Below are 21,549 nucleotides of genomic sequence, written 5' to 3'. Positions count from 1 at the left end.
AAGACAGGTGGGGAGCGAATGGGAGAAGCGCGTGGAAACACGTTTTCTATAGAACATCCGGCCTTTTTCGCGTATAGGGTCTCGCGGACTCGTTTCCTTTTTCCCTTTCTCTCATCTTATAACTGGATATAGTCGGTCGGTCAGTGGCGGGGCAGTGCAGATCAGTCATAGACTAGTATAAGATATACCAGTCAGAAGCCCTGTCTAAGCGGCACCCATATCAAGGACACCAGAGGGCGCGTAAGTCACACACCGGGAGGTGCGTAGATGGGTGACCACTAGCGAATCCCTCCTGTTGTGTGTTTGTTCCTTTTTATTTACTATTCAGTGCAAGCTAGCCCCTGGTCAATTCAATTAGTCACATTAGGGTGGAAGCGTTGTCGTCTTGTTGCCATTGTCAGAGCATACACTGCAAGGTTGGCTATTGAAAGCCATCTGACTTGAAATAAAGATGCAAAGCAAGACAAGCCGATACCAAGTTTATCGCCTACGTCATACCCAAATTCGGTGCGTATGCATAGCCTCGAGGTACACATGCAGTTGTCTTACAGTCGGTTCCACTGTCGAGTAAATTTAACCCGACCAAACCAAAAGGCCAAACAATGGTTATTGAATTGGATACTAAGTGGCTGGAAAGGGCAGCAGACGAGCTACTACCCCCTTAACAATAAATAAAAAAATATTATGGTATTTCAATCCGTGCACCCACTGTCCTCAGCGATCTGATAATCTACTCATCCCTCGCGTACGGCCGCATAGTCGGCCCCTCCCACTTATGCCGTCCCCGCACAATCCAATCCCCACAAGCGAACAACATAACAAAGCCCAGCACGGGCCCCGCATAATTCATATTCTCCGCGGTCACCGGCAGCGTCGACGGAAACGGCAAAAAGATAACAAAATATGTCGCGAAAAGAATGGCCAGCAAGTTCATGGGGAGACCCCATTTGCCCAGCGTAAAGCTGCCCTGGGGGATATCCTGTGGCGCGGTGAAGCGCTTCAACACGAGGAGGACGAGGGGGATCAGGTAGGAGATGTAGAGGCCCAGGGTGCTGAGAGACAGGATCGCATTGAATGCCGCGGTGGAGCCGATTTGGATGAAGGAGAGGGCGAAGATGCACGAGACGACGAGGAAGAGAGCGCGGAGGGGGATTTTGTAGGTTGGGTCGACGCGCGCGAAGAAGTCGGAGAAGGGGAGGCCGTTATCGCGCGCGAATGCCCAGGTCAGGCGGGTGACGGAGGCGAGACCGTTGAAGAGGGCGATCCAGCCGGGCAGCATGCCCATCGCCATCAGCACGAAGGTTGCTGCTTTGGAGCCGGTGGCTTGGTAGGCGATGGTGATGATGGGGTAACCTGTGGCGCTGAGGACGGCCTCGGTGTAGTCGCCCATGCAGTAGAGGACTGCAATGAGGTAGGCGAAGGCAAGAGTTCCGTTGATCAGGGTGCCATAGATCATGGACCGGGGGACGACGACTTTGGCGTTTTTCACTTCTTCGGCCATGTGGATGACACCATCGACGCCTGTTTACCTTGAGATTAGACTATCCGTATGGCCAAGCAGTGAAGAAAATAGGCAGTATCGTACCAGCGAGGGGAGTAATGACACCAAGAAGACCAATGGAGAATACAACCCCCGAATCCTGCCAGCCACTCAGGCCACCGACAAAGGTGTCCCATACAAACGAGTCCGGGTTGCGCGGAGCGAGAATAACGAAGACTGCAATGGTGACGGGCAAGAAGACAACGTGCATGATTCCCGCAGCGACTTCAATAGCCCCCAGAACACGACGCGCGAAGATATTGATAATGATCGGAATGATCGCAACTGCCCACATGAGCAGCGTACCGCGCCATCTGACAAGCTCATAATCAGGATGTGCTAGCACAACCATTCCCTGGATCTGGGTTCCGATGAAATATGGGGCGATGCACACGAGAGCAGACCATGAGAAGACGGTAACCCAACCTGATAGTCATCAACCATTGGCTGAAAGACAGAAAAAAAAAAAGATAACACAACCGTAAGCTCACCTTGGAAAAAACTAATAAATCGACGACCGCGAGGCGCGAGGAAGTAACTCCAGTGATATTGAGCACCGGCGGTGGGGTGTCTGTCAAACTCGAGGTCAGGACCATCCCATTTGAAGTGGCTCACACACATACAGAGAAGCAAGCTCGGCCAGAGAGCATGCGATAGCCAAATTGCCGATGGTACTCAATATAATCCCATAGACAATCGCTGCGGGGCCACCGTTGTACAAGCCTGAGAGCAAACTACCACCAGCAGATTCCCATGTAGCCAGTAGACAGGCGGAAAAGGCGACAGAGGAGAAAAAGTTGAGATATCGCTGTGAAATCATTAGAGGCTGTGCAGAACAACTCGGCCGTGTGATTGTACCTCCAGTTGTTGCTTCTCGCGCATTGTAGCGCTCTCATAGCCCCCATTCCCACTTCCTACTGGCCATGATCGCACAGCGCCCTCGCTTTTCATTTCGATCTCTTCCGGCATTTTGAAGAACGAATGATCTCTTTCTTTCACATCCGTGGAACAGAAAGAAAGACAAAAGGTGGGAGAAGAAAGGTCGACAGGAAATAGGCCAGTCTCCGGACCCAGAAGACGGCAAGAAGTACTTCCGACTTTCTTTGCCTTCTCATTTCCATTCTATGGGCTAGACAGGGATATTGATTGCATAATGAATGCGAAACGAATCGTCGTGAGCTCGGGCTGTGACTTAATGCGCGGCGTGAAAACGGTCTTGTCGCTTCGGCGCACACCCTTGTCGTTCGCATGGCTAGTGGCAGTTAGGGCTAGATCTAAAATCCCCAGAGATCAGGATCGGGGCCGCAGTGCCGCCAATTCAATGGCACGGCCCATCCTTGGACTTGTCTCGTTGGCTGCCAGCATTGTTTAGTGTGGAGCCGGCTCCTTTCTAGTGGCATTCGGTTCCCTTTTTAAATTGATTCTGGACCACTGGCACGATGCTATTGTCGGAAAAATCTGGTCGGAGCCTATCTCTTAGTATTTCTAATTTAACCGACGCAGTCAATAAGTGGCAGATTGGATTCCCTGCACAGATGAAATGCGATGGTGCCATACCAAAGACTAGGGGTCGTAAATTCCCAACGGAGGAAACGTTAGTCGTGACCGGGATGCAAAAAATCAGATTTTATTATATGGTGGCGCCATTCGCTCCGAGTATGTCTCGGACTTGAAGACTATCTCATGGGGCGATGGCCGACCAAAAGGACGCCTTCCAGGCCCTGTCCAGTGAGAATCGCGGTACAATCATCACCTTGACCTCTGTCTCCCTCCTGATCGTGGCCATCATCTTTGTGGCCGCCAAGTTCGGGTCTGCGATCTACTTCAAGCAGCGACGAACCGCTGTCAATACTCCTATTTGGGCGGCTTTGATTTGCGCAATCATCCAAGTCGTTCTCTTACAGAAGGCGGTTGACCATGGACTGGGAAAACACCAAGACCGACTTAGTGATGGCGACATCCAGGCCTGGAGCAAGTTCGCATATGCGGCGCATCTTCTGCTGATCGTTGCCATGTCGCTTTCCAAGATGTCGACCATTCTGCTGATTTGGAAGTTAACACCGAGTAAGAGCCTGCATCGCAGCTGTGCTGTTACTGCCGGTGTTGTTGTGGGCTGGTCAATCTTCGCGGTGTTGGGTATAGCATTCCAATGTGCGATGCCTGGTCCGTGGCTGTACTCGCCTGAGCGATGTGCTGGGGAGGTCAGTATACACCCAAACCGTCCAGGATTGGTTTGAAAGCCCGCTGAATCGGCCCCAGGGTACCATATTCTACCCCATCGCAGTCTTCAACATCCTCACGGAGGTCATCATCGTCATCCTGCCCTTCATCATGATGCACAACGTCCAGATGATCTGGCACAAGCGAGTGAAGATCCTGTCCTCCTTCTCCTCGCGCTTAAGGTACCCATCGCGAACTCCCACATTTGACAACCAATCTAGCTAGCTTGTTAACCCATCCTCATAGCATCGTCGCCCTCGGAATTGTCCACCTGGCCCTCCTCCCCTCCTTCAGCCACTCCACCGACATCTCCTGTTTGTGACGCCCCATTCCCATTCCAAATACCACAAAAAAAAAACGAAAAGAAAAAAAGAGAGAAGACAGAGCACAATGTCTGACTAGTATCTATTATAGGGGATATTGTGAACTGGGAAATCACCGCCCAAGCAATGATGCTCACAGCCGTCATAATCGCCTGCGTCCCAACCCTCTACCACATCTTTGCCGGCCTGCACTCAGGCCTAACCACAACGCAAATCCCCGACAGGATCGGTCTTGAACTTCCGCAGACCAAAGCAAGCGGGTATATCAATCAGTCTTCTTCTGGGGTCAGCCAGTCACATTCGCGGTCTCGGTCGCGCGGTCGCTCGAGGAAGAACGGGCGGTCGATGTTCGATGGGCGGGATACGGATGTGGTAGTTATCACGGAGGTTTCCACGGGTGCAGATCAGGGAGACAGACAGTCGAGTTCTAGTGAAGGGGCGGAGAGCACAAGGAATTTGACACAAGATTCGCAGAGGAAGGGGGGGGTGCTGAGGACGGTCGATGTGACGGTGAGTGTTGAGAAACAGGATCATTGGGTTAGACATTGAGGGAGTTATATATAGAGGCTCCAGGGAGGCTGAGCGATTGACAGAGTAGATCAATGACCACCGCAGTTCAAGTTACTGACTCTCTAAGATATACTTTATATTAGACTAGGTCCTAGCGCATTCCTTCGATCACCTCTCAAAACGAAGCAGATGCACCTCGTGTAGGGCTGCACCATCAGCTTTGGCATCCACCCAAAATTGAACATTCTCCATTAAATCCAGGTAGTAGCCCTTGACACATGCCACTGTATGCTTCTGATCCCCTCCAGCCCAACTTGGTGGCTTTAGCTTATTCATTCAAGCATTGGTTTGTCACAAATGGCAACATGCTGATCGATGTACACTGCTTCCTGACTCTCCAGTTATATATATACTTAGACACACGCAAACGATCCAATTGATAAACTATTAAACCACATCCGCACAAAAGGAACATAATTCCTAGAATCATGAAGCACCAATTCACCGAAAAGGAGAACAGCAGTCCCTGCAATAAACCCCTAGTTTGAATTTTACAAGAACGCGCTTAAGAATCAATGGCACTTCGGTCCACATACAAAAAAGGCATCTTGTCCAATAATTACATACCACGGCATCACCACTATTATCACCGCCAACGACAGCTATACCGGCATTCCATAGGATGATTGATCATGCGGGCATAAGGCACAAGCACCACAGGTGTTATTGAACTGATGATAGTTATCCCGTTGGCGGGGTGACCCACGACAAAAGTTGACCAGCTTGAGATAGCTCTTCCATCCGGAATTGCCTATATAATGCATCACCCCTCGCGCGAATGCATAATTGGAAAACCTTCTCCAAAAGTCGACCGCACCCATACGGATAGCCTAGAAGTTGCAATAGGCTCATTCAAGTTATCTTGCGTCCTGAACGTGGAGCGAGTTCTCGTTGAGGCGATTGGACGGACGTTCTTCATCAAGCTTATGAAACCACAGGTCTTTGATAATGCTGTGTCGATCAACCTCATGCGGAATCCAAAGATCGAAGGTTTCATCAAGGTAGGTCCCATCTTCTGAGTGGTAGGACTTTTGGGCTGGGCTGAATCCACCATGCATAATAGGGACCTGGATTTCTCCATCAATTCCCTCGTCAAGGTTATAGAGAGAGTCAGTCTCAAAACCTCTTATGTCGGCAGTATCCCGTTTCTTTCTAGCATGAACCACTTGAACAGACTTCCCGACGGCACTGAAAACATGAAAATCTAGACAACCATTGGTACTGGCGATTGCCCCGACAATACTCCCCGTACAATCCTCGTTTTCGTAGACATTAACCTGGTGGAGACCATCGTGGATGTTATCAATTTTGACTAGTAGCGAGGATACGACACCCTTATTCAGCTGAGCACAGGCACTGGGTCCAGCGAGTCGGTGGAGGCCGACTTTCGAGCCAGTACAGCGCTCACTAGTATACTCAAACAACCGGTATCCCAGAGTCGCTGTGAAAAGCGACGAGTAAAGAAGAAAACAATACATTTTCGAAACCATGAGCAAATGAAAAGAAGGAAGAAGAGGGGAAGGAAGAACTAAAGATCAACCCAAGGAAAGCGCTTGTAAGGGCGCTAGTCATGTGCTCTCTAAGGCTTGATTTCAAGTGTATTTTCTGTCCTGTCCTTGTTGGTTAGTAGCTTGGCGATTTGTCAGGGTCGGGCACTTTACCAGGACCATACTACGTGAGGCTACTGCAGGTATTGATCTTTGAACTCTAGTACTACGCCTGCAACTCACATTGGTAGACGACCCTACCTGCATGGTAGATCCGAACCTCTATACAACTAGTAAATTGGTCCTAGCAGGCGTTCACTGGCGCGAGGACTGGGGATGTTATATTACGGTCATTCTGACATGCACCACGCCCTAGTCACGTACTTGTAACTCATACAATATGTATCTTTACACTGACAGGGGTACTTGTGCGCGATGTAACATAGTCTCCAGACGATCCCGGTTCCATTGAAAAGACAAAAATGCACCTCCTCCAATCTTTAAGGCTAGCATGTCGGATCTGACAATCTTGACTGGGTGGAAGTTATAGTGCCATGTGGGCTAGGCGACTAGCTAGTACATGCCCTGTATATTCAGAGAGTATGGCTGTATGCATAATACTCTTACTGAAGTTGTTGACTCTGATCGTCCATCGAGTGGTTATCGGGGTCGGGTTCGGGTGGAAAGTCTAGGGCCCGCACCCGGCCCAGCTCCGGGTTGGGTTATTCACATAATAATCGTACCCATTTTATAGTGACTATTAACATTCCTTTATCTATAGTATGTGTTAATTTTACTCCAGAATGTACTCTCTATAGCAAGCTAAGTTAATATTCCTTTAACTTAGCTTTAGAATTCTTTGACTTTGATAAATCTAGAATTGAGTATTTTGTATATACAGTCTAGAATAGTAGACACAGCTATAAATAGAGAAGCGGACAGGATTGCTGCTATCGACTTCGCAGATCATAGCAAATAGAATAATAATCACTTAGCAGTAGATCTTATAGTGACTTGATATTAGACTCGGGCTGATCGAAAGGAATGTTACCTCAGCTATGTCCGACAACATTTGTCTGAGATGCTGTAGCCTAGGTCAGATTCACTGTTTGGAATTGAATATGTTGTAATATCTCTCTAATTCAATATTCGTTCTTCCCTGGTAGCACGCCCACTTCGCATTCCCTCTTTAAATACACCCTGAACTGCTATCGAGCCATTCTCCAAGTTCACCGAATTGGTAGTTTTAAGGCTTTGAGTCTTCTACCCAAGTACATCCCCTCCAGCACTTCTGAAACCAACCGCTGAGAGAGTGTCAGAGCCATTCGGTGACTCCGCACATTTACCTATATCAAATCGATCTCCTGCTCTGTCCAGAGCTACTCGGTACGCTTTGTCTTCTCCTTAGGAAACTTGTACGTGGGCTCTGACAGCTTGGGGGTACTTAGAAATGACAGGCATTACACTTGACCAATTCCGAAACACTCTGACGGCGGCGGCGGCGCAGCTTGGTCGCGACTATACAAATGTATATTCGGTCACTATTTGATGGGAATAGGATGATACCAATCAATTGCAAGACTCCAAGCGTTTCCAGAATATGTTGAAGATTTCCACGCCAAGTCTGAAACCCACCATGATCTGATGATCTTGCATTATGCGGGCCATGGAATGACGAAGAATGGAAGCTTTATGTTCGCTGAAACCAAGGCAGCGAAGAAACCCCTCAATGTAGACAACTGTCTGCTCAGGCATGTCCAAGACGCCGAGGTCATCCCTGACTTGGATCATCTCGATGTCTTGCCCATCTTGGATTGTTGCTTTGCGCACGTGGCAACTCGGGCCCCAACCATCCCGCGCAGGGTTGTCGAAGTGATGGCGGCAACCAGTGTACAGACACCTACGGCAAGACCCCCGTCGCACAATACATTGACGGCCAAGCTCGCGGGGGAAATCGGTCGCAGAACGCGCACTGGACACAAAAGCGTAGGATTTGCCCACATCTTCCAAACCCTGACGTCGCGTGGGGACTAGGTCAAACCTACCCATGCGATGTTGGTTAGAGTTGCTTCGGTTATCTTGCCTCTCAATGGACCACGGACCATTGACTGCGCCAGTATTTCACCGAACTACACGGCACTTTTCAGCCTAAGTGTCTCGCAAGACCTGACGATGAATGAGATGAGGCAGCTGACCGCATGGATGCGCAACCTCCCTTGTTTTGCCGGCTTGGGCATCGATAACAATGTATATCGTGCCCAGTCAATGTGCTTCGTTATGCGCTCCGCTCTGACTGTTCATGCGAAGTTGCACAGGATGGAAGGGTATTCTCGGATTGCTGAAAACCCCAGTGCACCTCTCAATCTGAATCGTCTACTACAACCTGGCCTTGGAGTAATGGGCGAAGCTCTGATCATAGCATGTTTGACTTTGAATACCATGTTATTAAAAAATACAATAGTTACCGTCGGGCGTGACCAATTAAGTTGTTCCAGACTGTGAAGCTTACAAAGCCTACAATTATGCATTCTGACTCACATTATACCCATTCGTATGATCTTATCGTAGTATTAAATGCAAAACAGGTCGTCCCAAGGGTCCTCGGCACAACACCAAAAAGGGAGCGAGTCGTTTGTCGTCTACCAAGCTCCCTCCGCCATGATGACGCTACAAGGCTGAATAATTCTCTCAAATGCGATCACGTCGCGAGGATATGAGTCAAAAAATAGCCATGGATAGTGGAGCTCAAACATGGGGGAAAAAAAAGGGGGCGCGTGAAGTCTAGACTTGCAAAGCTTGGCTAAGGAGGCTATTCGGAGACATTCTTAGGGCTGAAAGTCTCCGACATCGTCGTGTATAAATCTCCGTGTCAAACCAGCCGTATATCCGACTACAAAAATACATTCTATTCCATCTTCTACTTACAACAGAATCAGTAGCAGCTATATAACCATGACTCTCTACGACGTCCTGATCATCGGCGGCGGTCCAGCTGGCCTGTCAGTAGCAACCGGTCTCGCCCGCCAACTATACCGCGCAGTCGTCTTCGACTCGGGTGTCTATCGCAACGCCTTGTCAAACCACATGCATAACGTGGCTACATGGGATCATAGCGCCCCCGCAGAGTTCCGTCGGGAAGCTCGCGAGCGCATCCTGGCCCGCTACGATACTATCCGATTCGAGGATCTCGAGATCAAGCGGGTCCAAAGAACGTCCGAGGGCTACTTCAAGGCATTCGATGCGCGTGATGGTGTCTGGACAGGCCGAAAACTGGTACTAGCCAATGGCGTCCGGGATATTTTCCCAGACATCGATGGATACAAGGAGTGTTGGGGCACTGGCATGTGAGTAGTACTTATTCCACTTCGTGTATTTGTTTTATGGTTTCTTTAACTGACTGACTGCTTGGGACAGATTCCACTGTCTTTTCTGCCACGGCTATGAAGAGCGTGGTTGTGCTTCGGCGGGTCTTCTGGCCGTCGGCGACGTTGCTGATCCCATGGCGGCCATGCACTTTGCTCGCATGGCTAGGCGATTTGCTACTACAGTCACATTGTACACTGATGGGGCTGAGGAGCTCGCTCGTACCCTGAAGGATTCAGCTGGTGGTACGGGGATTAGAGTGGACCAGAGAAAGATTTCCAAGCTGGTTAAGGGACCCGGTGCATCCGATGTGCAGATCGTATTCGAGGATGGCACACATGTTACAGAGGGCTTTCTGGTATGTACTTGTTGTATGATTGTGTCTTGATCCATCTCTAATGATTGCTAGACCCACAAGCCCAAGACTGAGAGCAATGGTCCTTTCGCCGGGCAGCTCGGACTGCAGCTGACACCTACCGATGATGTCGACACCACGGCGCCGTTCTATACCACCTCGGTGCCGGGTGTCTTTGCGGCGGGTGACTGTGCTTCTCCTGTAAAGGTCGTCGCGATGGCTATGTCGTCGGGCGTATTGGTGGCTGGAGGACTGGTTGGACAGTTGCAGGATGAACTGTACCCGGCGGAGCAGAAATGAATGAGCAATTAAGTGGGCACAGTGGCGATGATACGTCTAATACTTCTTCCGTGCTTTAGAACAATGTGACTTCTAGCAGTATCAATATTGTACTGATATACATGTACCAATATCTACCGAAATGATTGTCAGGCGCCGTGTGATTTAGTCAACTATATTAATCAAACACTCTGCCTCTTTTACCTCAGGCATAGTGATTTTGGAACTGCGCGAAAACCTCAGGTATGCCTAGTCAAACTTTCTCGTAGCAAAGCATTTAACAACCATGCCCGGGTTTTCGGGCTTAGTTTCAATAGGAGCGAAAAGCTTGGCATTAGCTTCTATGAGTGTGTCCCGGTCACGAGGGATGATAGATGTGACATTGAAAGCAATCAAGTACTATCATCTGTAGGGTTCAGAACTCCTTTTAGTGCCTCGCAGAACTCTCGTACTTCCTCGACAGTGTTATAATGCACGAAACTGACCCTGATTAGGCCGCTGTCGTCGAGTTTCAACACATCGTGCGTCGGCCGAGGTGCCCAGCAATGACCTGACACGATCCTGAATTGTGTTTGTCTATTGATCCGGTTCATTATTTCTCGAGAGGACTGTCCTATTACTTGGAATGTGATTACCGGCACCCTTTTCTCTGGACTCGATGACTTCTCTCCAAAAATATGAAATATGCTTGGGTGCCGTCGAAGGTAGGATAGGAGCACTTCTTGCAGAACCGTCTCTTGTGCAATAATATTCTCCCAGCCAACATGGCTAAGGTATCTTGTAATGGCTACAAGAGCCGCTTCAAGCTCGAAGGCAGGAGCACCAAGCCGCAGGCGCCAGTCAAGTCCGGGGAAATCACTAAGGAAAAAGTGGCTGATCCCAGTCAGCATACGTTTCTGAACACTTCGCCGGCCGTATAGCTGTGCTATATGGGGTCCAAAGACCTTATACCAGCTGAAGCAGTAGAAGTCAACGTCGAGAGCTTTGACATCGATCGGACGATGAGGTGCCCAAGCAACCCCATCGACAATCAGGATGGCTCCAGGAACGCTATGGACCATATCCGCAATTTTGCGGATGGGATGAATGGTCCCTACAACATTGGAAACATGATTGCAAGCGACGACTCGCGTCTTTGGTGTCAAAAGTGGCTTTAACGTTTCGAGCGAAAGGCAAGGGTCCTCCCCCGCCGGTGGTGCCCACCATTTAATGGCGATACCAAGATCTTTGGCTAGAGATATCCACGCGGCTGCACTGGCTTCGTGGCATAGGTTTGAGACAATCATTTCGCAGTCTGAGTTCAGCGCGGGTCGTAGTGCCTGGCCCAAGATGCGGAGAAGCATCGTCGTCGATTGGCCAAATGCTATTTTTTCGCGTCAGCCACCTTCCTTGCTGGCCAAAGAGATATATACAACTGCATGTGAACTGCTCGTGATTGAAACTTACCCACTTCATCAGGCGCCGCATTCATGAATGCCGCTAATTCGGCGGTCTTCTCCATCAGACGATCTGTTTTTCTCTGACTTTGGGGATCATCAAGTCCGACCTCGATGGGGAATGAAGACATGTAATCATTCGTACTCTCGATGGCACCCTGATACACGGCAGTCCCAGCTGCATTGTTGAACGCTATGATGCCTTCGTGCAGGGCTGGAAATTGTCTCCGTACGCTTTTCACATCGAAGGTATCTTGGACTGGCGCTATACTGTCATCCGCACTGTCCTCGTCGGTGGACGGGGGAGTCGGAAGAAAGCCCGGCAACATAAACAACCCACTCCCAATCAATTGTTTGATGTTTGCTCGCAGAGCTTCTTTAACACCATCGGAAGGTCTGCTTGGTCCGTCAGACACGCCGATGGGTTGGCTATCTGTTTCGAACAGATGCATAAGTGGAAACAGTACATGTTTCTCTTGTTTAGTGGTAACACTTTGACGTAGCTTAGAAAGCCACTCCTGCTGGAGCACGGGCCGTATGTTGTAGTCAAATTCATCCTGTAGAAGCAGCCAGATATCGTGAAACTGAACGCCATCTAGGACCTTAACCACTGGCTTGCACTCAAGGTCGAACACGCAGTGAAGAATAGTTTCTGATACTCGGGAAATATCTGCCAAAAACAGCCATCCGTTCGCACTTTCTTTATCGTAGGCGCCCATCTCAATTGAGGCCGCGATGTATCTCCAAATGAAGTCATTCTTACTGGCAATACCTCGTTTAGCATCGCCAATGATGAATCCAGGCTTGACAACTCGAACATGTTTGGCTTTTGTCTCTGCATGATCGGCGAACCTTTTTACAATAAGCTCTGACATGGCTTTTGAGCGTGCGTATCCAGAACCTTGGAGAGCCTTCTGTATATTGGTTGCGTCGTCACCGTCGTTGAAGCTGAGTTGTTGCCCACCAGATACATACACAAAGCTGTGCAGCGGCCTTTCACGGTTGTTAACCGCTTTGAGCAACTGGATGGTTGACGATACGTTTGTAGCCTCAAGCTGTCATAGTCCATATGGTAGTGGACTTTGGCGCCGTTGTGGATGATTGCATCAATCCCCTGTCCATCCAGTCCCTGGAGCATACGCCATCGATCTAAATCAAGACCAAGTTGGGGCCGCGACAGATCACCTAGCCAAATCTCAAGCCTGGAAAGGTATTCCCCTCTCCACCATGTGGCGGCAACAGCCTTCTGTATGAGATACTCACGGGCATCGTTTTCTGATGAGCCCCGAACGAGTGCGTATATTTGGCAGGCAGACTGTGTGAGAAGCTGGCGTAATATCTCTATCCCTAGATAACCAGAAGGCCCGGTGAGGAACACATGATGTATGTCCGAGTTATTATCGAGCTTCTCGGACGAAAGGAATACCGACTTAAGCATGAGGTCTATGTTGCTTTCCGTACTGATCTGTTCCTGAGTCCCAGCTTTCGGTCGTTGGTGACTTCCGCTAGTATCAATAATAGAAGCAATTGTGCGTATAGTTGACTTCGAGCTTAGCATTTGGTCCATTGGTATCTGGACACCGAATTTCTCTTTTAGAGACATTGAAAGCGACATAATCTGGACGGAATCAATGCCACCCGATTGTAGCTTGAAGTCTCGATCTTCAAATTGGCGACGGTGGGAGCCATCCTCTCCTGCAACAGCACTGGCATACAGCTGGGCAACCGCCCTCGCAGTGCTTTCATGGGGAAGCAGTTGAGTGGCATCTGGGGCAGCCGATGATTGGTTCGCCACCGTAGTATGTTCAGCCCGCATGTCCAGGATCCATTTGGTGATGGCAGCCCTATCTAGTTTCATCGACGCGTTAAAGGGCATGTTGCTGACGAGAAATAGTTTGCTTGGAATCATGTATTTTGGTAGACGTGATAACAGGAACTTGTTGATTTCCTCTCTAATGCGGTCCACATCTTTATGCATCGCGAGCTTTATAGTCGAGTGATGAGTACCGGAATGCCCATCGATCTGAACCACGGCTACTAGATGGCCTCTCAAATAACCTTCTTTGAGGAGAGCTACCATACAATAAGCCACATTGGGGAATTGACTGAGATGATGCTCGATTTCTCCAACTTCAATACGTTGACCATGGTACTTCACTTGACCGTCTGCACGACCCACAAATTCGAGGCTCCCATCGAGCGTATCGATACTATAACGGAGCAGGTCCCCAGTCTTGTAGAATCTTGTCTCTTCGATTTGCAGGTCTGAACACCACGAGGGGTGTTCGACAATGGTAGCACTTGTTTTGGGGAGGTCGTGGATGTATTCCTGAAGTAGGCCTGGCCCGGCAACCAGGAGCTCACCTACAGCCCCCACAGGTACCAAACGATCGTGGTTCCGTGGGTCCACAAGTACGCAAGTATAATTTTTCAGCCCATGGCCAAGGATCTCTGCACGCTGAGCAAGGCGTCCAATAATGCAACCTCCTGTTTCTGCGGGTCCATAGCCTTGGTAGAGCGAAACGCCGCTCTGTGACGACCACCGTGCCACCACATCAGCCCGCAGAGCCTCCCCTGAGAATATCACAGTCCTCAACGTGGGAAAGGAAGCAGGAGTCAGCATATTTGCTAGTGAAGGGGTCATGATCGCCAGGGTTACTTTGTAATTGGTACAGAACTCTGCGAGATTGAATAGTCGGTCCTCTTCACTTGGTACGCAGATGCAGCCCTGGTACGCCAATGTCGCGAAAATGTCAGTGATGAAGATATCCCACGTAGATGCAGCAAATTGCAAACACCTGGCCCCCCGATATCCAAGAGCTCCACCCTCTGCCAGTAAGCGAGTGGCGAGTGCTTGCTGCTGGACAATAATTCCCTTGGGCTTCCCAGTTGAGCCAGAGGTAAAAATGCATACTGCAGGGTCTTCTGGCCTGACATGGGGAAGCGATCGCCCATGCGAGCCCTTATAATATTCGCCTGTCAGGTTACCCGCGCAAACTGTCAGGGTTACTTTACCCATGTCAGCGAATGTCTGGGCCTGCGATGGTGAGACCAAGATGATGTTGGCCTGGACTCGGTCAATAATTTCTTCGGCTCGTGCCTTTGGCTGCGATGGGTCAATTGCTACGAAGGCAGCTCCAGCTTTGACGATGCCCAGCATAGCCACCACCATCCAAATGCTTTTTTCGAATGAGAAGGGGACGAAGTCGCCCCGCTGCACTCCTTTAGACAGCAGAAGATGTGCAAGTTTGTAAGCGAGCCCGTCTAGCTCTGTGTAAGTCAAGGCACCATCCCATGACTCCACCGCTGGTGCGAGAGGGGCCGTTCGGACTGATTCACTCCAGAGGTCGTGTACAGAAATCCGTTGCTCAAACGATGCATGAGGCAAGAAGGATCGTAGTGCTGTCTTGTCTGTGTCACTAATTGACTGTTTGTTCCATTTATAAGAAGCTGAATCCACCAAGTCTAAATGAATCTCGAGTAGAGTGTTCCATAATGCGGACGCAAACTTGCGTGGCACACATGTGTGCTGGGTGTATAAGCGTAGGTCGCGATTCAACCTTTCAGAAGATTGCACAATATAGCTGAATATTCCATCGTCAACATCAACGTCAACAAAAGTGACAGCGGTATTGACTTGATTGCGATGCTTCTCAACCTCGAAAGGCGCAAATGTCAGTCGAGGATCAGAGTAGAACGTCGAACCTTGAGCAACGGACACTGGCCAGTGCGAACATGCTAACTTTTTACTTCCCATGCCAATCACGGCGAACGCAACTGTCTCCGACACGAGATACACATGGAGCAACATTGCCCATGCTCTGAGTATGCCATCTCGTTGTTCTGTCACCGAAGTCGCTAGAGGGGCTGATGGAGAAGAGTGGCGGAATTGTGACAGCCTCGTCAAGAGGACCTTTGAATCTGCCCCTGCCTTGGTAGTAGGCAAATTACCAGGAATCGTTTCCATGTCGCGGTCGTATTGAGATAACGGTGGTGTTGGCTTTCCCATGTCGTTCAATGCGTGGGTGACTTCGTCTACGCTAAGGTTGGTGCGTGGACTTCGTGGGAACATGCTGCGGCCTTAGCCAGGGGCAAGGATGTCGCCAACAATGTAAATTATTATGTGGTTCCTGAACGATGCGTAATTTCTCCAATGTCGATTCTCGGTCCGTTCGTTCGGTGTTTAAATTCGGGCACCGCGAGTCCGTGACTGCTCGGCCCGCTATCACAAGATCACTTGCCTAAACTACGAACCAGGAGATCAGAGGGTTGAAACCAGCCTTCAACATTCAAGTACCATTCCACCAGATATTACTTTAACATGTGTCCCTTGAGGGGGCCGAGAGAGAGAGAGATGTTTGAATGGAAAATATTAATACTAACAATATACATTGGTCTATACTCCCTACTCACAATGACACCATGTATATATATATGAAAGGGTGCAACACACACTAGTATTCTAGATAAACCAAAGATTTACTATTGAAACATTGAGTGTTGAAAGTATCCTTAGTATTGTGAATAACGAAAATAAGACAAATAATACATTAGTCTTGGTATTTTCTTTCTTCGGCTACTGGCGGCTTCTCAAGCTCCTTCGCGGCTTCGCCTTAGTTATCATTTGTTTGATGAGTAACCTCTCTTGGAGTTTCTTTTTCTCGATTTCAAAGCTCTCTCTGCTGCTTATATGGGAGAAAAGCGTTCTGCCTTGTGTGAAAGTCCACTATATCCAGCTTCACCAACCTACTGCTGCAAAGGACTCGCTATTGACTCGTAGCTCGCCGTCTAACAGTTACAGATTGTAATATGTATCCGTACCCTGGTTTTAAAAATAAATTGACGCTCGGTCACCGTGCCTTACTAAGCACATGCCATGCCTGGTCTCTTTGTTCTCCATTCCTTTGTCGTTGGATTCCTTTGTTTCGTAGGCAGTTTACATAAAGAGGGCTTCGGCGCCACCGAGACGGTGGAATTAAGACCTTATCTAGTTTCATCTGATCCAACGCTTTGTTAATATCGCATTTGGGAGCCTCTACTTCACCTTTGACCTGATGAGTGCTTCACACCATGGCAGCTTCTCACACAATTCAGATATGGAACCAACACGGTAAGGCTTATATCTCATGCGGGGTCCGGTCGCTAGAACTGAATGTGAGCAGTCTTACTCAGTGAACACACATGGCGAGTTTTGCGAACATCGTACCGGGAAAACTACCAGTGGCAAGCCGTGGACATTGTGTTTACCAACATCCATGGTGTATGCACAGTTGGAGGGGCCAGCCTCTCCAGGAGCATTAACGATCTACGTGTTTTTGTTGTTCATCTGGAGAAATCAACGCTACTCGAGGCAAAATCCTTTGGCGCAGCAGAAGCTTACGAATTGTTCTTGCAGAGTCTCCTAGCGTCGGTGGCCCAAGGTGGTCAAGAGCGATTAATCAAGCTCATAGTCCCACTGGCAAAGGGATACATAGTGCGGTCGGATATTATCAATATACGTCTTCACGATTGTTTTCTTGTCGAGCAAATTAGATCCTTTACAAAACCACTGCAACGCTACGAAAGTGAAACCTCCCCTATTGTGGTCTTTGACAAAGACGACATCTCCTTACCAGCAATATTTGCTGCAGCTGCAGCCTGCATACTCGTGCGTCCGGTGCCCCAGGCTGAGTGGGAAACTGTATCCCAGCAGTTGGACGAAGAACTTGATAATCGACTCTCGTTCCCATGGATTATTCCAGAGACAGCCCGCCAGAAAACTCTCGTGCTTGTGGAAGCGAACAGCTCCCACCAGGAAGATGGGCTTGGGCTCTATACTGCTGCTGCGGCTCTAGGAATTAGTTTGGTTGTCTTGGATAACGCAGGGCACTGGCTTGAAAGCCCTAATAACGCCCATATATGTGAGGCTTTCATTCCAACAAAACTGACTAACCCTCCAACAAAGGATATGAAGGATCACATCCTCGCATCTTTACGGGTATACGGTAAGCCTGTGGACGGCATCGTCACTTTTGCGGACACCTACTGGCCTTATGTCGCCGAGGCCGCCAAGGTTATGGGCCTGCCAGCCGCATCGCCAGAGGGCTTCAGGGTTGCCACAAATAAGTATCTTACAAGTGTATTCGCCGGTCACCAAGCCTATCGTGCATCGAGTCTCGCTGAAGCTGTCTCGATAGCTGAGGAGCAAGACCTCCCTTATCCTTTGATTATAAAACCCTGTGGGGGATGGAGTTCTGAAGGGGTATACCGTGTCGATTCACGTAGCGCCCTTGAGGATGCAGTGAACGCGATTATTGCTTCCCGTCACGGACCCGAGTTCGTCATTGAGCCCTACTGCGACGGACCCGAGGTTGATGTCAATCTTGTACTACAGGACGGAGAGCTGCTGTTCTTCGAGGTGTGCGATGATTTACCAAAGTCGGCCGATGTCAATGGACCAAGCCTTGGTTCTTTAACCAACTTTCATGAGCTGTGCAGTGTTTATCCCTCAAACCTACCCGAGGCGGAGATTGAGCTTCTGCGCGAAACGTTTCTGGATATGCTATTGTCGCTTGGGCTAAGGAGTGGGGTCATGCACCTGGAAGGACGCATAGAAAACTCTGTGGTTGAGTATACGACGAAGGACGGGGTTATGGTGCTCTCCCCACGGACCAACGACAGTAATCGTACACCAAGGGCATGGCTCATTGAGATCAACCCTCGCCCTCTAGGAATGACAGGCTCCCAAATCATTGAATCCACGTACGGAATCGACTACTGGGGCTTGGCATTACTTTCAGCTGTGGGTGATACGACTCGCGTTCGTGCTCTTGCCCGCCCATTCCTCAAGGGACCACAGTACACCAGTGTCATGGTTTTCATTCCGGCCGATTTTTCCTCCTCGTGTGAAGGTATATTTGACTCAGAAGACATCTGCGCGGACCTCGTTGCACGAAGGCCCGATCTCAAAGCATTCATTAGTAAATGTGGTTGTCTTGTAAAACGAGGGCAACATGTCCCACATCCATGCACCGGTCGGAACACATTTCTAGCTTATTTCAATGTTTTCTCGCGTAATAGTCGCGAAGAAGCATTGGATATTGCCAAAAAAGTTCGAGAGGCAGTCAGGTATACTTTTATTTGAAGAGCAAACAAGCATCAAAAGATCTTTTGCCTCACAGGCAGCCAAAGTCAGAAATATCACACACATAGTAATTGGGAGAGAGTTAGGTAGATAGAAAAGGGTGGTGTTGCATATCAGAGAAAATCGTTGTCCCATAAAATTCGAAGATAAATGTAACAATAACATCAGGGAATGATCACATAGCCGGAAAAGCAGCAACCCAACTGAAGAACGGTATCCAGATAACTCGCGATGGGGGTGTCGCTGGAATGCAACAGCAGCTCCTGTCCAAGTAGAGGTATCACGAGACTGCAATTGATGGTCCCAGCCCGAATCGACCAATCCGACCTTCTTTATCCTTTAATGTATTATCTTCGAAGATTACTTCTAGAACGCGGAGCCTGTCCCTTCCTCGAGTATCTCCTCGGGCCTCTGTAAAGTAGCGAGGAGTAATGCTACTTTCTGGTCTTGATAAGCGCAGGAGTTTTTTAGACGATCTACCGGTCGCTGGCCATTCTGACAGCGACTCGAGTCATCAAGATACACTCCGAGTGCTTCAATCAGGCTACGTAAGCGCCGAAGCTCGACTATTATAATATGTCTCCAGATCATACCGGCCTCCTCGCTTTCGGCCCTATATTCACCAAGTAGTAAGGAGCGTGGACTTTGCTGGTCGCTAATAGAATAACTATTAAGACTCGCATTTTTGCTGCCGCTCCACCGAGCGACAATATTCTCGATCAGAATTAATGCGACCTCGATGGCAACAAGCGCCAGCATCGGACAGACTACAGCTAGTTGCCACTGCCTGGACTGTATCACGCGCTGAACCTCTTTGGTGCTTGTCTTTACGGTATGCATGATCTTATCAATCTTTGCGCCAGGGTCGCCGATTTCAGCCTCCAGATTCGCCATAACATTGAAGAGGATGTGAATACCCGTTTGTTTTTCGGAACTGACTGGGGCTCTAGTTGTCTGTTGTTGCATCATGTTTTCGGAAGTGCGTGAAGTCGCTGTGTTTGTCGTAGTTGCATAAGGTGTAGGGGGAAGCGTTGTGTGGACACGATCAATAGTGGAGGATGCGAGGAAGGCCATATGCAACCCTGAAGTATAGTCTTCCGTGGGGCTCGGGACATCAAGCTGGTTCAGAGCACCGCCGAAGGCGTCACCCGTTGCTGATGGGTTGCGATCAGCAAAGAACATGTTACTATCGCCGTCGGCAGACAATCCAGCGGGGTCAGCCCCTGCGCCAGAGTCCCAGTTGAGAAGTGGGGTGAGATCTAGGTCGATGGGGACACGGTCCGGACCGGTAGACGAGTCTGCAGAGGCTGACAAATGTCGGAAGGCTCCCGTTTGACTGCTATTCACTACACCACGCCGTTCCGTGGGGCCTGTCCGTTCCGTGGCCGTCGGGCTTGAGTCCGGGCCACGCTTGCGGCGTCGGCGTCCCTTGGAGCACCGTCCAACCATGGAGACTTCAAACTGACAGTCATATCCTAAAAGCGGTCGGTAAGAGTCTGTACTGGACTCCAAGCAACACAAATGACATACCGGCGCTAATGCATCGCTGGCAACCTGTTCTTTCGCCGCTGCATTTAACCTGTCCAACGTGTCGTCAGTTGGGCCGTCACTTGCGTGACAAGCTAGTGGGACAAGGGCACCTTTGATGCGTGACATTCATTGCACGCTGAACGTAAACGCTGTCCCGCAACGATACTATCCATGACTACCACCAGTGTTTTGGAGTTCGGGAGGGAGTAGAAGCAGCGGTCGATCCCGAGTTTTCCGGTCAAGTCCAATGCGTTCTCAATGCGATGAAATGATATAGGTCTGTTTGATTGTTCTGATGAAGGCGTTGGTCATCTCGTACTTTTGTTAAGCGTCACGTGTCCAATCTTGAGGGCTACGATAGCAAACATAACTATCAGCCAGTCGTTGGCTGTCCCGCAAGCCTTCCTCTTGGCCTGTACAACAACAAGAAGCGCCGCATCTGGGGAGAAGGGTGTGATTCGTCTTCTCGGAAAGGTGGTATCAGTGATGACAAGGATGTATAAAACCTACCCCGCTGCCCTGGCGGTTAGGCGGGCAGCGGGCAGTGGTCAGATTCTTTCGCGTAAGATAATAGGAAATTCATGAAAAGCCGCATATTCGACATACCATCGTGGAAAGGAAGACTCAAAGCTAACAGCGTATAGATTATTCCTCGCTCTTCTAGTATTGTTTCATAATCTAGCTACGACCTACTACGTAGTCAATAGACTCTATCACGAGCCCCTTCTATGGTTTTCCGCGCTTGAATCCTTTCCTTTGCGAGGCCGTTCTCAGAGGATTTCTCCAAGCCATACGCGGCATTCTGAACCTGTAGATCTCGTCTGCCTAGCATCTTGAGCCACAGTAGACTATACCAGTTTAGTATAGACTACAAGGACTGAGCTAGACAGGCTGACGTGATATTGTGCTTCGTCAACAACTCCATATTACATTCATACTCCGTGTAAAGTAAGTCTATAATATATGTACTCCCAATGAAGAAATTGCTCACATCGCCAGGAATTGACTTCGATAGTAAGACCTTCAGTAACAGCGGCCGAGGTCCCGGGGCCTCGAAGGTTCCAGGCTGTTCCCCTGAAATAACTATTTTGGACTAGTCTTTGGTCCAAGGGTTGTTTGGTTAGTGGTCACTGTAGGTTATTATTAACTATTTCCTATTTTGGAGCATGTGCCACTGGCCAGTACTCGAGGCTAACCTTACTTAGTATAGTTGGCCCTAAGGGTGCTCTCAGCTTTTAATGGTTATACAGAGTACACATCGAATAGCTACCAATCAGAGCGTGTTAACTCAGCGGAAAATTATAACACAAAAGCCGCCACTTA

The 21,549-nt window shown here is 49.2% G+C and overlaps 7 protein-coding genes across 7 annotated transcripts; 3 read left to right on the top strand and 4 right to left on the bottom strand.

The window, feature by feature from the left end:
• Positions 1–730: 730 nt before the first annotated feature.
• On the bottom strand, positions 731–2,509 carry ABOM_000285 (putative GABA permease; the record flags this gene model as incomplete). The annotated part of the gene is made up of 5 exons (XM_022527415.1): positions 731–1,521; positions 1,586–1,966; positions 2,032–2,111; positions 2,164–2,348; positions 2,399–2,509. The coding sequence occupies 5 exons, from the start codon at positions 2,507–2,509 to the stop codon at positions 731–733; spliced, it is 1,548 nt and encodes a 515-aa protein (XP_022394980.1).
• A 722-nt stretch (positions 2,510–3,231) lies between these two features.
• ABOM_000284 (uncharacterized protein) lies at positions 3,232–4,632 on the top strand (the record flags this gene model as incomplete). Its single annotated transcript, XM_022527414.1, has 4 exons — positions 3,232–3,741; positions 3,800–3,942; positions 4,007–4,074; positions 4,175–4,632. The coding sequence occupies 4 exons, from the start codon at positions 3,232–3,234 to the stop codon at positions 4,630–4,632; spliced, it is 1,179 nt and encodes a 392-aa protein (XP_022394981.1).
• An 878-nt stretch (positions 4,633–5,510) lies between these two features.
• On the bottom strand, positions 5,511–6,131 carry ABOM_000283 (uncharacterized protein; the record flags this gene model as incomplete). Its single annotated transcript, XM_022527413.1, has 1 exon — positions 5,511–6,131. The coding sequence occupies one exon, from the start codon at positions 6,129–6,131 to the stop codon at positions 5,511–5,513; it is 621 nt and encodes a 206-aa protein (XP_022394986.1).
• Positions 6,132–9,071: 2,940 nt separating this feature from the next.
• On the top strand, positions 9,072–10,158 carry gliT (thioredoxin reductase gliT; the record flags this gene model as incomplete). Its single annotated transcript, XM_022527412.1, has 3 exons — positions 9,072–9,484; positions 9,555–9,861; positions 9,913–10,158. Coding segments are annotated over 3 exons (966 nt in total), but the record flags the coding sequence as incomplete, so codon positions are not given.
• Positions 10,159–10,386: 228 nt separating this feature from the next.
• Positions 10,387–15,645, bottom strand: fmpE (nonribosomal peptide synthetase-like enzyme fsqF; the record flags this gene model as incomplete). The annotated part of the gene is made up of 4 exons (XM_022527411.1): positions 10,387–10,536; positions 10,590–11,500; positions 11,584–12,566; positions 12,614–15,645. 4 exons carry the CDS (start codon positions 15,643–15,645, stop codon positions 10,387–10,389), a joined length of 5,076 nt encoding a protein of 1,691 aa, XP_022394984.1.
• Positions 15,646–16,643: 998 nt separating this feature from the next.
• ABOM_000280 (uncharacterized protein) lies at positions 16,644–18,696 on the top strand (the record flags this gene model as incomplete). Its single annotated transcript, XM_022527410.1, has 2 exons — positions 16,644–16,683; positions 16,736–18,696. The coding sequence occupies 2 exons, from the start codon at positions 16,644–16,646 to the stop codon at positions 18,694–18,696; spliced, it is 2,001 nt and encodes a 666-aa protein (XP_022394985.1).
• Positions 18,697–19,062: 366 nt separating this feature from the next.
• On the bottom strand, positions 19,063–20,145 carry ABOM_000279 (uncharacterized protein; the record flags this gene model as incomplete). The annotated part of the gene is made up of 1 exon (XM_022527409.1): positions 19,063–20,145. The coding sequence occupies one exon, from the start codon at positions 20,143–20,145 to the stop codon at positions 19,063–19,065; it is 1,083 nt and encodes a 360-aa protein (XP_022394728.1).
• Positions 20,146–21,549: the final 1,404 nt, after the last annotated feature.

Source organism: Aspergillus bombycis, assembly GCF_001792695.1.
Source record: "Aspergillus bombycis strain NRRL26010 chromosome Unknown contig00001, whole genome shotgun sequence".
NCBI lineage: Eukaryota > Fungi > Ascomycota > Eurotiomycetes > Eurotiales > Aspergillaceae > Aspergillus > Aspergillus bombycis.
The sequence above is the reverse complement of the archived record's forward strand: the minus strand, read 5'-3'. Positions and strand labels throughout refer to the sequence as shown.